We start from the raw sequence: 15,954 nt of genomic DNA on the forward strand, positions 1-15,954 counted from the left end.
ATGGCACCCCACTCCAGTACTCTTACCTGGAAAATCCCAAGGACGGAGGAGCCTGGTAGGCTGCAGTCCATGGGGTCGCTAGAGTCAGACATGACTGAGCAACTTCACTTTCACTTTTCACTTTCATGCATTGGAGAAGGAAATGGCAACCCACTCCAGTGTTCTTGCCTGGAGAATCCCAGGGACGGGGGAGCCTGGTGGGGTGCCGTCTATGGGTCGCACAGAGTCGGACACGACTGAAGTGACTTAGCAGCAGCAGCAGATAGGTACTACCTACATAGTCAAAGATATTTTATGTATTGACTGTTAAGTTCTCACAGTGATTCTGGGAACCAAAGTAATTTCATAGCACTTGAAATGGGGTTTTTTTTGTCTCTCTTTTTTAAAAAATAAATTCAGGGATTTTAATGAAGATTCTTAGGTATAAGTAGAGTGTCTCCTTTTCTTACCATTATGTGGATTCATTTTAAATTTGCTTTTTTCTGTTTGTTTAGTTTAATACAGTTTTTTAGTAAAATGAAGAAATGGATGGACATGTCAAACCTGCCACAAGAATTTCGTGAACGTATAGAAAGGCTAGAAAGAAATTTTGAGGTGTCTACTGTAATTTTCAAAAAATTTGAGCCAATTTTTTTAGATATATTTCAAAATCCATATGAAGAGCCACCAAAGTTACCAAGAAGCAGGAAGCAGAGGTGAGACACTTTATCCTCATATAATTGACATAGAAATTATGATACAAACTTATTAAGGGCATTTGCATTTTAAAAGTCAACTTTTTAACCCCATTTAATAAACCATGGTTGTCTGTCCTTTGTGAATGGGATTTTATATGTAATTTGACTGCTACTTGGTGTATTTGCTGTTTCAATTTTTAAGTGACAAACGTAAAATGATATTTAGTAAGTTAGATAAAAAGTACGTTCCCCCCGCCCCTTTTTTAGGAGGATTCCTTGCAGTGTTAAAGAGCTCTTTAATTTCTGCTGGACACTGTTTGTTTATACTAAGGGTAAGGTGACACTTTCACTTGCTTTGTATTTCTGTTGTGGGAACTCGGTGCTATTTGACATGGAAGGTTCCTGGGTTTTATGTCTCTTTTTTCTTGTAAAGGTAATTTTCGTATGATTGGAGATGATTTAGTAAACTCTTATCATTTACTTCTGTGCTGCTTGGATCTGATTTTTGCCAATGCCATTATGTGCCCAAATAGACAAGAGTTGCTAAATCCATCATTTAAAGGTGAGACCTTATTTATTTTTGAAAACTGATAATCAGTTTTTAGAAAAAGAGTATTAAAAGTTGATCATATTCTTTTTTCCATCCATTGGTTCTTACACCCTGTCAAACTAGGTTTACCATCTAATTTCCAAACTGCTGACTTTCGGGCTTCTGAAGAACCTCCCTGCATCATTCCTGTACTGTGTGAACTGCATGACGGACTTCTGGTAGAAGCCAAAGGAATAAAGGAGCATTACTTTAAGCCATATATTTCAAAACTCTTTGATAGGAAGGTACTGTACTTACATTTAAATGATTCAGCTCCTGTGGGTCAGCAGTAGCAGCCTCCAGGAGAAAACCAGTATTTTAAGCAAGTTCTTAACATTATAGTACTCGGGCTCAAGTTCCCAGGTTTCAGCCTCTGCTGTGATGCAGTCCTGGCCAGTGATTTTCTGTGATGTGCAGAACTGAGCTGTGGAAGAATGTGACCAGCCGTATGTCCTGTTAACTAAATGCACAGCCAGAGGCATCTGTAGGAGGTTCTGATAGAGAATTAATGAAGGACAGACATCAGAGTAAGCCTAAGGAAAAGCAGGAGGTCAGAGTAAGCTGGTTTATTGCCACAATTTGAATACTGTTTACACAATTTGTTATTTACTAAAAGTAGGATGATATTTAACAGCTGTAGCTTTAATTCCATACAAGTAGAGCAAGAGTCCCTGAAAGGATTAGGTCATCACTAACTGGGTTCTTCTCTTACGTATACTTTTGTATCTAGTCTTATCTTTCAATAAACAAATATTTATGTGCATATACACAATTTTTATATTTCTGTGTGTGTGTATATACTCAAAATATCTCTTTCTAAAACTTTAATCTCCAGCAAAGTAAACTTTAAAGGAACTGAAGGATTTTGTCTGTTGTGCTCTGTAGAAACGGTGCACTCCTGGGTATGGTGACCATACATCTTGGTTTGCCTGGGTTATCTGGGTTTTGGCTGTTGGTGTGGCATAATTACTAGAATGTCTCCTTTTTTCACTTCAGAAGTATCCTGGTTTGAACAGTGGTTCTCTTGCCCATGGGCCACAGACCGTTTATTTGGCCTGTTTAGGATGTTTTACATTTTTATTTTGTTCAATTTTTAGCTGACACATGAAAACCTTTTATGTGAAAATTTTTTAAAAATCAGAATTGGCAGTGTTGGTAACTACATGGGTAACGATTGTCAAGCTCAATAATGGCTACCTCTTAGGACAAGGAAGCGTGCTTTCTGCCCTCTTCATTTATATATGTTAAACTCTGACCCCTGAAAGCATTTGAGTTTACAATCCCTGATGTTTGATAATCTAAGAATAGTGTGGATACACAGACAATGTGAATAACAGTGTAATTTTCCTTTCTCACCAGTTGTTGTTGTTAGTCACTCAGTCGTGTCTGACTCTTTGTGACCCCATGTAGCCTGCCAGGCTCCTCTGTCCATGGGGATTCTCCAGGCAAGAATACTGGAGGGGGTTGCCATTTCCTTCTTCTCACCAGTAACAGTAGCTATATTCCTTTCATATCTTTTGCTTGTCTGACACATACCATCATTCAATAACTGTTAGTTTCCATTCTTTATAAACAATCTTTAAAATTGGACAGCTTTCATCAGAATCGTTTGGGGAATTTGTTAAAACTGCTGCCGTAGTTCAGGCTTTGAGATCTGTCAAGTCTGCCTTTTTAACAAGTTCCCCTATATGATTGTTATGTCACTAAAATTTGGAAACCACTGCTATGGGTAGACTAACTTCAAAGTATTTTGAAATCCTGACGTTAAATGTTTTTTAATATTCGCATACTAAATAGGAGGTATTGGTCTGGAAAAAAATGTTTAATAATTCTGTTTTGTGTTTGTGTGTGTTAATTTAGATAAATGTAATGTTCTTGTGTGTATGTTAATATGCTTACTTACATAATGTCACAATGACTTTTTCTTCCCAGATTTTAAAGGGCGAATGCCTTCTGGACCTTTGCAGTTTTACTGATAATAGGTAATTATCTAGCACTAAAAGTATCAGGCATATCATATTACTGTCAGTAATGATTTGTTACAGTTGGTTAAGGGATATGTTGTATCAAGTTAACAGCTCCAAATTCAAATTCAGGTTTCTTCTGCATTGGTGGAATTCAGTGCGTGTTATTGCTAAGCCTTGTAGTCTTAAATTTATTTTCAGAAACCATTGGCACTTAAAATATCTGCTCTCCTGAGAAACTCATAAACAGACCCAATGACTTCTGTATTTGAGTTTACATTCTTTCACTAATCAAATATTGGCACATTCAGAATGTACTTATATTTCAAGGCCACACACAATTGTTTCCTCAATGATCAGACCTTAATTAGGTTCAACTAGTTTTCAGATTAAGTACAGATTCTTTTCAGTCACCTTGCAAAGTAATTTATTGCCTTTTATGTGAATGTGAAGAATGTTCATGATCAGATAGAAACCTCAGATATTGTTAGATGGGCAGAGTTAATAAAAACTAAAAAGTCATGAGCTTTTCCATGCTATGGAGTCAAAATCTATAAGATAAATCCATTGTGTAACTTAGTTGTATCATAGGAGCTTAAAAGAATTCTCTTTTCAGCAAAGCAGTGAACAAGGAGTACGAAGAATATGTTTTAACTGTTGGTGACTTTGATGAGAGGATCTTTTTGGGAGCAGATGCAGAAGAGGAAATTGGAACCCCTCGGAAGTTCACTGGTGACGGCCCATTAGGGAAACTGACAGCACAGGCTAATGTGGAGTGTAACCTTCAACATCATTTTGAAAAAGTAATATAACCTAGCCTGGCCTCAGTCTTGAATGGTCTTTTTCTGTGTGTGTGTGTGTGTGTCTCTACTAACAGCAGAAAAGTGAAGAAAGTGAAAGATGCTCAGCTGTGTCTGACTCTTTGCAAACCCATGGACTATACAGTCTACGGAATTCTCTAGGCCAGAATACTGGAGTGGGTAGCCTTTCCCTTCTCCAGGGGATATTCCCAACCCAGAGGTTGCACCCAGGTCTCCTGCATTGCAGGTAGATTCTTTACAGCTGAGCTACAAGGGAAGCCCAACAGCAGAAGCATCTTTCAAGTTAAATCTTGAATTTCTTCTACTAATTCATATTTCCCATGAAAACTTTAAAGAATAATTTTCAAAACTATAGCATATAGTATTTAGGTCATTTCTTGCTATTTTTCATATTTGGGTATTTTCCCAGAATGCCTGGATTTTCAGTAGACTGTGTCTTTGGATGTGAAGACATACTTTTTTCCTGTTTTTCCTTTGTACCACTTTAGCTGCTGCTTTCTTGCTTTAAAATTTGCTTTCCTACCATATGCTTTTCTCAAACATCAGCCATATTATTCTGGATTTGATTGTTTATAGCCAAGGCTTAATTCTCTGTTTATGTGTTAGGTGGGTTAGAGTATAAGGTCTGCTAGAAAACTCATAGAAACCTAAGTTTCAGTCCCAGCACTTCCATTACCTTTGTCAGCTGTTTCCTCGCATGCAAAATGAAAATGTGCATGTTATATTTCAAATGAATGTTATGAAGATAATGAGATTGTAGAGAGAAAGCACTGTGGAAAAGTGTTATTCAGAGGTAGGATGTTATTAGCATAATATTGCTAAAAATGTGGTAGGTAACCAGAAGAGGGAGAAAAAGTAACCTACTAAACATGAATAGAGAGGATGGTATCTGTACTAAATTAAACATGTAATTTAGTAATTTTTAATGTCACATATTTTTCTTTTCTGTCAGAAAACATCATTTGCGCCTTCTACCCCACTGACAGGACGGCGATATTTAAGAGAAAAAGAAGCAGTCATTACTCCTGTTGCTTCAGCTACCCAAAGTGTGAGCCGGCTACAGAGTATTGTAGCTGGCTTGAAAAATGCACCAAGTGAACAACTTATAAATATTTTTGAGTGAGTATGATACTATTTTTTTCCAAGTTTTCCTCTAATTTTAAATTAGATTCTGTAGTTCATTCTGTTTTCAGTACTTCTGAATTCTGGAGATAATGGATATACATCTGACAAGTTTTACTGTACCATTTCAATCCCAAAGTATATTGACCTAAAATCAGGTAGAAGTACTATGAAAAATTATATATAAATTTTACTTCATATTATTATAGACTTTGAAGATTAAGCGCATCTTAATGGTTATGTAGCTCTAACATTCCACTCTGGTAACACCCCTAATTTATGCATTACTGTTTTTGTTTTCTTTTTTAAATGGATTCAATCTAAATGTCCATCAAATGGAAGACTGGTTACATATTGATTGTACAGCCATGAAATGGAATTTTATGCAGTTGTTGGAAAAAAAGAGACACATTTTATAGTAAAGATGATAAAATGAGGCCAGACCAGAGAAACTTATTTCCTAATACCTAATGAAATAACAGAATAATAAAAATCAGCAAACTATCAGCAGCAACCAAATGAAAAGAAGGATATTATTTCATGCTATAATTTTCCAAAGCGATGGTCAAGAAAGGAAATGGATGCTCCTAGTATGCCCCACCCCCAAGAAGCATTAGTGAAGGAAAAGGGTTTGTTAACAGGGTCTTGAAAATGCTCATTGAGTGAGTAGGCAGATGGGCAAAAAGTCCTATTAATAGAAACTCCCCAAGTGAAAGTTCCTCTATACCACCAAGATAGCAGCAGAAATATGAAAAATCCTTAGGGCCTTCCATTTTCTGAGGTTCCTACCTGATTTGTGGTGAGATCCTCATAAAACTGGAAGGTATCCCTGACCTAGGTATAGTGAACCCTGGAATGGGGATATTTAACTAAATCTCAGAAGAGAAAGCAAAGCCCTGGTCTTCAGCAAAAGCTGAACCTAGCACCATCTGTGTTGTACTCACAGTCCCCAAACCTCAGTCTATAGAAAAGTGGACAGAACATTCATCCCCAGCTTCAACCACAGCTCAGAAGATAAACAGATGGCAGGGAAGGTAGGAAGACTCATAGCATCTGATCTACCCTCATAGTATTTGAATAAATAGATCTGGACCGAGCTGTGCATTTAGCATGAACGAGTTAAAAAGAAATGGCAAAGCAACTATGCAAACTTTTTAAAATCAGTACACTTATTTATTTGGCTGTATTGGGACTTAGTTGCAGCATGTAGGATCTTGAGGCATTGTAGTACATGGACTCTCTAGTTGTGTGTGGGCTTAGTTGCTCCATGGCATATGGGATCTTAGTTCTCTGATTAGGGATCAAATACTGCAAGACAGATTCTAAATACTGGATCACCAGGGAAGTCTCTGTGCACACATTTTAAAGCACAAAAGAAGGAAGGAAGAAAATGTGGAATGCAAAAGACAACCTGGAAATAAATAAATGGAAAGACATTTCGTGTCTATGGATTATAAGATTTAATATTGTTAAAATGTCCACATTGCCCAAAGCAATCTACAGAATCAGTACAATCCCTATCAAAACCCAATGACATTTCTTATAAGAATAGAAAAAAAAAACTAACATTCATAAGGAATTTTGAAGGACTTCTAATAGCCAAAATAATCTTGAGAAAAAAGCTGGAGAGCTCACACATCTTAATTTCAAAAACACATTATAAAGCTATAATAATGAAATCAGTATGATATTGTTATAAAGACAGACATGTAGACTAGACATGGAATAGACTAGCATCCCAAAATGCAGCTTCATGTATATCATCAACTGATCTTTGACAAGGGTGCCAAGACCACACTATAGGGAAAACTGGATATCCACATGCAGAAGAATGAAAAAAGACTCATTTACATATACATAAGTTACTTTAGATACCTATTATAGGTGGAATCATGTAGCATTTGTGTTTGGCTGGATTCAGTTAGTAGAACATCTTCAAGGTTCATCCATTTTGTAGTATATAATAGGATTTTAAGGCTGTATATATATATAGAAATATATATACAGCATTTCTCTATATATTTCTATATATAGAAATAATGGAATATTATCTATTATATATTATTTGCATAAATAATGGATATTTTGTATGTATATATATGTGTATGTATATACACACACACACACAGTTTATCTATTCATTCATCAGTGCACCTGTAGGTTGTTTCCACATCTTGGCTGTTGTGAGTAATGCTGCAGTACACTTGGGTCTCTTTGAGATATCTCCATGGAAAAAAATGAAGATGGGATTTTGTCTTATGCTTTATACAGAAGTTGACTAAAAATGGATTAAAAACCTAAACATGAGACCTGAAACTATACAGCTAGAAGAAAAAATTGGTGAAAAGCTTTGCAACATTGAAATAGGCAGTTATTTCTTGGATATGACATCAAAAGTATAGGTAACAAGCAAAAATAGACAAATGGGACTACATCATACTTAAATATTTCTGTATAGCATTGGAAATAATAGGATGAACGGCAGCATACTGGAATGCTTGCTTGCTTCTGCATGCTGAATCATGTCTGACTCTTTGTGACACCAAGGACTATAGCCTGCTAGGCTCCTATGTCCATGGGATCATCCCGGCAAGAATAATGGAGTGGGTCGCCATTTGTTTTTCCAGGGAATCTTCCCAACTCAGGGATCCAACCCGTGTCTTCTGTGGCTCCTGCATTGACAGGCATATTCTTTACCACTGAGCCACCTGGGGAGCCTTACTCAATTAAAAAATGAAAGTGTTAGTTTCTTAGTAATGTCTGACTCTTTGCAGTCCTTTGGGCTGTAGCCCCCCCAGGCTCCTCTGTGAAAATCTCCAGGCAAGAATACTGGAGTGGGTTGCCATTTCCTTCTCTAGGGAGTCTGACCCAGGGATCAAACCCAGGTGTCCCACTTTAAGGGCAGATTCTTTACCATCTGAGCCACCAGGGAAGCCCTATACTAGAATAGGAGAAAATAATTGCAAGCTGTATATCAGAAAAGTTAGTAGCCAGCATAGATAAAGAACTCCTACAACTCAAAAAAAAAGGCAAAAAACACTTCATTTTTTTTTTTTTTGATATTTTATCTCTAATTTTATTTTATTTTTAAACTTTACATAATTGTATTAGTTTTGCCAAATATCAAAATGAATCCGCCACAGGTATACATGTGTTCCCCATCCCGAACCCTCCTCCCTCCTCCCTCCCCATACCATCCCTCTGGGCCATCCCAGTGCACCAGCCCCAAGCATCCAGCATCATGCATCGAACCTGGACTGGCAACTCGTTTCCTACACTTCATTTTAAAAGAGGGCAAAAGACTTGACATTTCTCCAAAGAAGACATACAAATGGCCAAAAAGTATATGAAGAAAATTCTCAATGTTATTAATCATCAGATAAATGCAAATGAAAACCACAGTGAGATATCACCTCATAGCCATTAGAAAGACCACTATCAAAAAAAACAGAAAATAACAAGTGTTGATGAGTATTAGAACTGGTGTTCTGTTGCTGGGATTGTAAATGGTGTAGCTGGTATGGAAAATAATATGGAGATTTCACAAATAATTAAAAATAGAATTTTTATTACCTAGCAATCCCACTTTTGGGTATATTTTCCAAAGAGTTGAAAACAGGATCTCAAAGAGATATTTGCACACCCAAGTTCATTGCAGCATTACCTACAAGAGTTCTAGAGATCTACTGTAATGTGTACATAGCTAACAAAATGTACAGTTAAAAATTAAGAGGGTGAGTTTATTATTTGTTTTACCACATAATGAAATAAAAAAGACAACCTAGTTTGAAGAAAATATAACTCAAGAAGCACAGCTTTGTATTAGAAGAATGCAATAAGAACAAAGTGTTTTTGCCACGTATGCTACCTGCCTTTCTACACATGATGCTGGTCCATTTGAATATGGGATTGAGAATTCTGAACCCTGTGCTTGTTATTTGGCTTTGGGCAAGTCACATTCTTTCTCATAAACTTGGATTTGTCATTTCTGAATTAATACCTGTATTCTGTGGTTGAATGATAGGAAGGTAACAGAGTTAATATAATAATATAAAAGTAACAGAGTTAATTGCTTCTCGCCAGATGTCTTCCTTTTTGATGCTACATTTTTTTTTAACTTGTTTTGATTTTGGTAAAAATTACATGCAATTCATTTTTACACCACAGTATATACCTAAACACTGCCCATTATATAGTTTTTTAAATCAGGTTTATTGAAGTATAGCTCAATTGGTAAAGAATCCACCTGCAATGCAGGGGACCCCCGGTTTGATCCCTGGGTTGGGAAGATCCCCTGGAGAAGGGAAAGGCTACCCACTCCAGTATTCTGGCCTGGAGAATTCTATGAACTATAGTCCCTGGGGTCTCAAAGAGCAGACATGACCGAGCGACTTTCACTTCACTTTACTTCAAGTATAATTTATGTATGACAGTCATCTTTTTTACTGTACAGTTGTATGAGATTTGACAAATGCATACAGTTGTATCATCACCATGATGATTAAGACATAGAAGAGTCCCTCCAAATTTATGCCCCTTTATATTCAGTCCCTACACCATCCCCAGCCTCTGGAAACTGTCCTTATAGTTTTGCCTTTCTAGAATTTCATATAAATAGAAGCATAATATAGAAGACATAGACTCCACTAATGTTGAAATTCTAAAACAATATGCCAAATGGTTATATTTAAAGGCTGTAGACTAGTTTGAAATATCCTATGTTTATATATCCAGGTTTACAACTTAAAATAGGACTTTGGTCACTAAAATCCTGACTAATTCTTGAAAGAAGACATGTTAGTAGTCTGGGTTTTTTTTCCTGGTTATTAGATTCCTTTTGTGTTTTATAGGTCTTGTATGCGTAATCCTATGGAAAATATTATGAAAATAGTGAAAGGAATAGGAGAGACTTTCTGCCAACACTATACTCAATCAACAGATGAACAGCCAGGATCTCACATAGGTAAGGAGACAAAACTGAAATTGATACAGCATTGAAAGTAGACTGTCCCAAGAAAAATAGAAATCCAAGTTTTTCCTTCCCTGTAGTTTTTAATATATCAGATTTAAGTTTATATAAATTTTGTTCTTTAGTTATTAACAGCTACATTTCATTTTAGCACGTTTTCTTTTTATTTGCCCTCATAGACTTTGCTGTAAACAGACTAAAGCTTGCAGAAATTTTGTATTATAAAATATTAGAGACTGTAATGGTGCAGGAAACACGAAGACTTCATGGAATGGACATGTCAGTAAGTAAATTCACTCTACCAGCCGCTGGCAAGTTCCATAAATCCTAAGCCTGGAAGCTGTGTGTTGAGAGGCTCTGTAGTTCATTGTAGGTGGTTCATGGTCAGCAGTTAATGGCACATTTAGCCATAATGACATATTAATTGGCCTTCATTGTCTTTGGCACACTCAGTACTAGCCACCTCTTGGCAGAAATGTGGAACATGTAAAATTCGTTTTTGGTACGCCATCATCATCTTTCCCCTTCAGGTCTGTTGTTTGTCTTTCATTCCTAGTTAACTAATGTTGAAACCCCCCCACCCCCTGCAACTATTAATCCAAGTGATAACTTAAATATGTGGCCATACCTCTCAGGGGTTTTTAAGGAATAAAATGTTAGCAGCTTTTTTTTTTAATTGCTCCATTTTCTTTGGACATTTGATGAAGTTGGATCCCTCTCTCCAATAGCTCAGTAAAGAAATTTTTCTAAAAAGTTAATCCTAGCATGTGATCTTTGTTTCTTCCTCCTCCACTCTCTTGTCACTTTTGGAGCCTTCTGACCGTAATTTCCAGTAAGAGCAAGTTGATGTTTGGGGGTGCTGCTTTAACTGTTAAAATAAAATTTCTTTGTGTTTGCACCCTGGAAGCTTTCTTCTGTGTTGGTTCCCCATTTTTACTGGATTCCATGTTTTTATTTTTCACGATTTACTAATATTTGATGGAGCATAGGCTCCCATAACCTCCTAAGAAAGAAGTAAATTTTCAGCTTTTTATTTTGAAATAATTATAGATTCACAGAAAGTTGCAAAAGTAGTACAAAGGATCTCATGTATTCATTTGTCCCCAGTGGTTACATTTTATATAGTATGATACCAAAACCAGGAAGTTGGAACAATGTATGTCGCTCCCTTTACCATTGTATCACATGTGTAGATGAGGTAACCACCACCAAAATGAAGATACAAAATTGTTCTGTCATCATAAAGATCTCCCTCATGTTACTCCTTTTTAAGTGACACTTGCTTTCTTTAGCCACTAATTTGTTTTCCGTATCTATACTTTTATAATACTCTGTGAGTTCATTTCGTTTATATTTGTTGAGGTTTATTTTATGACACAGGAATGGTTTATCTTGGTGAATGTTCTGGGCTCTTAAAAAGAATGTGTGCTGTATTTGGGTGAAGTGTTCTGTAAATGTCAATTCTGTCTTTTTGGTTAATGGTATTGTTAAATTCTTCTATATCCTTGCTAATTCTTGGTCTAGTCCTGTCAGTTAGTGAGAGGAGATAAGGGTATTGAAGTTTCCAAATGAAACTAAATTTATCTATTTCTCCTTTCAGTTCTGTTAGATTTTTTTTTTAATTCATATATTTTGAAGCTTTGCTGTTTGATGCATAGACATTGAGGTTACTGTCTTCTTGGTGAATTAACCATTTTATTATGACAGAATATCCCTCTCTTGAGTCTGGTAATTGTCTTTGTTCTGAAGGCATCTGGCTGATGTTTATATATAGCCACTCCTGCTTTCTTTTGGTTAATGTTTGTATGATATAAGCATATGTAGTTTTATTGTGCTTCACTTTTTTGTGCTTCACAGATAGAGAGTTTTTAATAAAAGTTTGTGACAACACTGTGTCAAGCTTGTTGGTGCTGTTTTTCTAATAACATTTTCTCACTTCATTTCTCTGTGTCACATTTTGCTAATTCTTGCAGTATTGCAAACTTTTTCATTATTATTGTATTTATTATAGTGATATGTGATTAGTGATCTTTGATGTTTTATTGCAAAAAGATTACGATTCATTGAAGCCTCAGATGATAACATTTTTTAGTAATAAGTATTTGTAAATTTTTTTTAGACATGATGCTATTGTACACTTAATAGACTATAGTATAGTGTAAACAGCTTTTATATGCATTGGGAAATCAAATAATTTGTGTGACTCACGTTACTGTGGTATTTGCTTTATTGCATATTTATTGCAGTGGTCTAGAACCTGGTATGCCTGTATATATTTTTCTACTCTTTTACGTTCATTCTACCTGTATCATCCTTTGAAATTAGTTTCTTGTAGGCAGTGTATAGTTGAGTCACGTTGTTCTGTATACTATGTCAGGGTCTTTCTTTTAACAGATATTAGCTTGCATTTAATTGTTCCTATGTTAAGGGCATAAATCTACTATTTTATTTTTTGTTTTCTGTTTTGTTGTTTGTTTTCTTTTTCCTACCTTCCCATGGATTACTTTGAGCATTTTCAGAGTGTATACCTTTGTATTAAATTTTTTTTAGTGGTTACTCTAGGTATTACACTATACATACATAATTTCACAATCCACTGTTATAAACATTTTATTGACTTAAGTGTGGAAACCTTACCTTGCTTTAAATTTCTTTTTCAAAACTGCATGAATGTTTTATTTTAAACTCATACTTGATTAATAGTTGTCTGTATATAGGATTCTAGATTGACAATCATTTTCTTTTCTGATTTTGAAGGCATTGCTCCATTATCTTCTAGATCCCAGGATTGCTAATTAAAAGTCCAGGGGCATTTTAATTCTTTGTCTTAGTACGTGACCTGTTTTTACTTTCTGGAATCTCAATATGGGAGTCTTTCCTTGAATGTTGGATTATTCCTCAAATGTTAGGTTATACCCTTGTCTTTCAATTGGAGGAATTCCTCAAATGTCTACTTTTTGAATGAGTCACTAAAAATGAGACATTAATAAACCCTTATGTCGATAAAACAGTTTGGGGTCAAAACTCTTGTGCACAAGAGTGAGAATAAAAGTCCAGAAGCCTCGAGTGATCATGTAGTATAGGGACCCTCAACTGTTGGTGTCTTTAAAACTTATCTGGAGTATTTTGACTTGTCTAGAGAAGTATCTGCTAATCTCTTGCCTGGCTATTGGTGTTATGGAGCAGAACACAGAAGGGAAAGTTGGTCTCAAATTCAGTCTGCAGGCTTTCACCTAAAACCACAGTCTCTTCTATACCTGGTGTTCTGAGCTCTGATTCTCTCTAGTTCAGTTTTTGTAGAGACTAATTCTCTAGACTAGAGGCCTATCATCTGATTCCTTAGAGTGGGTGTTGTGTGGGAACCTGAAGAGTTCTATGTTAATACTGTGAACTTGCAGATCACCCATCCATGTCAGCCCCTGCCTAATAATCTCTACTTTCCATTCTGCCTGTGCCTTCAGTTGCTGTGTTTTTCTCAGGTTGTATGGAGCAAATTCACTTAAGTGTCTCTAGTCAGGCCCTTATGTTTGACCATCCTGCTTTCTGCTGGGTAATTTGTCATTCTTTCATCCACCTTCAGTTTACATATACAGTTTGTGGTTATAGGTAACTCCTTGTTTTATCCTAGGTATTTTCTATTTCTTATTCTCTTTGTTGATTTGGAGTGGTATTTTTAAGAAGGATGGCAAAAATACTATTTATAAAACTGAAAACTTACGTTAAATTTTAAACTCAGTGGTAAAATAGGACTTTATCTTCTTAGTAAAATGTTTCTTTCTCTGAACTTCTAAAAAGTCTTAGCTGTGATATACTATACCTTTGATTTTAGTGTTTGATTAATAAACACTGCCCTCATGTTGAGAGAACAGGTGACACAAAACTCATGTAAGTAAAGGAGCCAATTCTTATGTTTGTCTCTTTGTGGGAATATTAATTATTTTATTATTTGCTCCAGTTTCAAAGTAGATTTTTGTTTATGCCTCATTTACATTTAACATCTACCACTGACCAAGATTATATCTTACAAGAAAACTCTTTTATCAGTTTAAGAACTTGAAGTCTTATCTATATTAATCTAGTAGAATGGAATATGCTCTTAGATAAGTTATAATATGATTTATAACTTACGTAAGTTATTTTTTCTTGTTTCTGTAGTCCTCTTTATATAATGGCAGAGGCTAAAATCCTATTAAACTGTGGTCTTTCTCTTCCCCAAGGTTCTTTTAGAGCAGGATATATTTCATCACTCCTTGATGGCCTGTTGTTTGGAAATAGTGCTCTTTGCCTACAGCTCACCTCGTACTTTTCCCTGGATTATTGAGGTTCTTAATCTGCGACCGTTTTATTTTTATAAGGTGAGATGAGAACAAAGTTTTATTAATGCTTTGCCTCACATAAACATTCTGTTTGTATTAGTGATGAAGAAGTGAACTGTAGTGATGTCTGGATAATATTTCCAGAAGTATTCTGAAAACATACTGCTTTTGGGGTGGAATCAAGGACAAAGAAGAGAGGGAGAGAGAATATCAGTAAACTAAGCCTATCTCACAGCTTCAGACATCACTGAATTGCAAGTATGGCCAGGAACTAAGTACTTAACTTTGAGTTTTCTGTATTATGAATGAAAAATCATAATCCTGTTAAATAGAGGCATGATGAAGAACAGAAATTCTTTTCTCCTAGGAGAAAGAAAAATCTAAAATTAATCACACTCCTTCCCCAAATTTGAGTTAATTCACTGTGGATAAATCTTACTTCCCCTTTTTTTCTGCTGAAACCTTTTTCTTCCCTTTTTTTCTGCTGAAACCTTTTTCTTCTAAACCACAGAGGGCACAGCTACAGTAACACTTAATGTTACCTAATTTCTGAATTTAAGATTGATGCTATTATTATACTTGTTGGTGTGGTTTAGTTAATATTTTGTCACCTATGTTACTTTCAAACTTCTGATTATGGAGAAGTTAGTTTGGGACTTCCCTGATGGTCCAATCCAGTGGTTAAGACTGTGCTTCTACTGCAGGGGGCATGGGTCAAGGAACTAAGATCCTGCATGCTGTGTGGGATAGATAGATAGATACAGATAGATAAGCAAGCAAGCCTAATGTTGTAGAAATGCAGACCACTGAAAAGCTTACCCATTTGAATTGCTGACTGTGGAATTTAACTTCTTTTTAGTTTTGTGGCGAAAATTGCTTTTCTATATTTAATATTTATGTGAGTATTTCAGATTTTTCCATTAGGAAATATATGTAGTTTTATTTGAGGAAAAAGTTTAGTTTTTGCCCTCACCTAATAGAAATTCATTTTTATTTGTAACACCCTTTTTTTCATTCTAGAAGTTAAATACGTTAGTTTTTTAATCATAAATAATACTCCCTGAAGAAAAATGAAAAGTATATACAATTGTAAATGTTAAAATCATGCATTATAATCCTAATATAAATGATAATTGCTGTTAATATTTTTGTATATACGCTTTCAGAGTTTGCTCTAGATGTTTATTCTTATTGAAAGTTAGTTGCTCAGTCATGTCCGACTCTTTGCAACCCCATGGACTGTGGCTGCCAGGCTCCTCTGTCCACGGAATTCTCAGGCAAGAATACTAGAGTGGATTGCCATTTCCTTCTCCCGGGAATCTTCCCGACCCAGGGATCGAACCCAGGTCTCCCACATTGCAGGTGGATTCTTTACCGTGTAAGCCACCAGGGAAGCCCAAATATTCCTATTAAAATGTAACTATAGTGTATAAAGGCAAAGTTCCTTTTATATATGTTATCCATGAGCTGTTGGGAAGAATAGTCTGAGAAAGGAA

At 35.7% G+C, this 15,954-nt stretch overlaps 1 protein-coding gene across 8 annotated transcripts in view; it reads left to right on the forward strand.

Moving 5' to 3' along the window:
- RBL1 (RB transcriptional corepressor like 1) overlaps positions 1 to 15,954 on the forward strand; it is a 60,727-nt gene that overhangs the window by 10,276 nt on the left and 34,497 nt on the right. For 4 of the 8 annotated variants that reach the window (XM_086331918.1, XM_086331917.1, XM_086331915.1 and 1 more), the window contains 10 exons: positions 495 to 695; positions 945 to 1,009; positions 1,111 to 1,239; positions 1,351 to 1,511; positions 3,199 to 3,248; positions 3,847 to 4,033; positions 5,004 to 5,170; positions 10,024 to 10,136; positions 10,322 to 10,425; positions 14,360 to 14,497. In XM_086331918.1, coding sequence (XP_086188044.1) covers positions 517 to 695; positions 945 to 1,009; positions 1,111 to 1,239; positions 1,351 to 1,511; positions 3,199 to 3,248; positions 3,847 to 4,033; positions 5,004 to 5,170; positions 10,024 to 10,136; positions 10,322 to 10,425; positions 14,360 to 14,497 — 1,293 coding nt within the window. In that variant the 5' untranslated portion in view covers positions 495 to 516. The remainder of the gene's footprint in view (positions 1 to 494; positions 696 to 944; positions 1,010 to 1,110; positions 1,240 to 1,350; positions 1,512 to 3,198; positions 3,249 to 3,846; positions 4,034 to 5,003; positions 5,171 to 10,023; positions 10,137 to 10,321; positions 10,426 to 14,359; positions 14,498 to 15,954) is intronic. The other 4 variants (XM_086331920.1, XM_086331921.1, XM_086331919.1 and 1 more) reach the window with 2 other exon arrangements.

Source organism: Bos grunniens, chromosome 13 (genome assembly GCF_055505025.1).
Source record: "Bos grunniens cultivar Pamir isolate PY7600 chromosome 13, Bosgru_T2T1.0, whole genome shotgun sequence".
Taxonomy (NCBI): domain Eukaryota; kingdom Metazoa; phylum Chordata; class Mammalia; order Artiodactyla; family Bovidae; genus Bos; species Bos grunniens.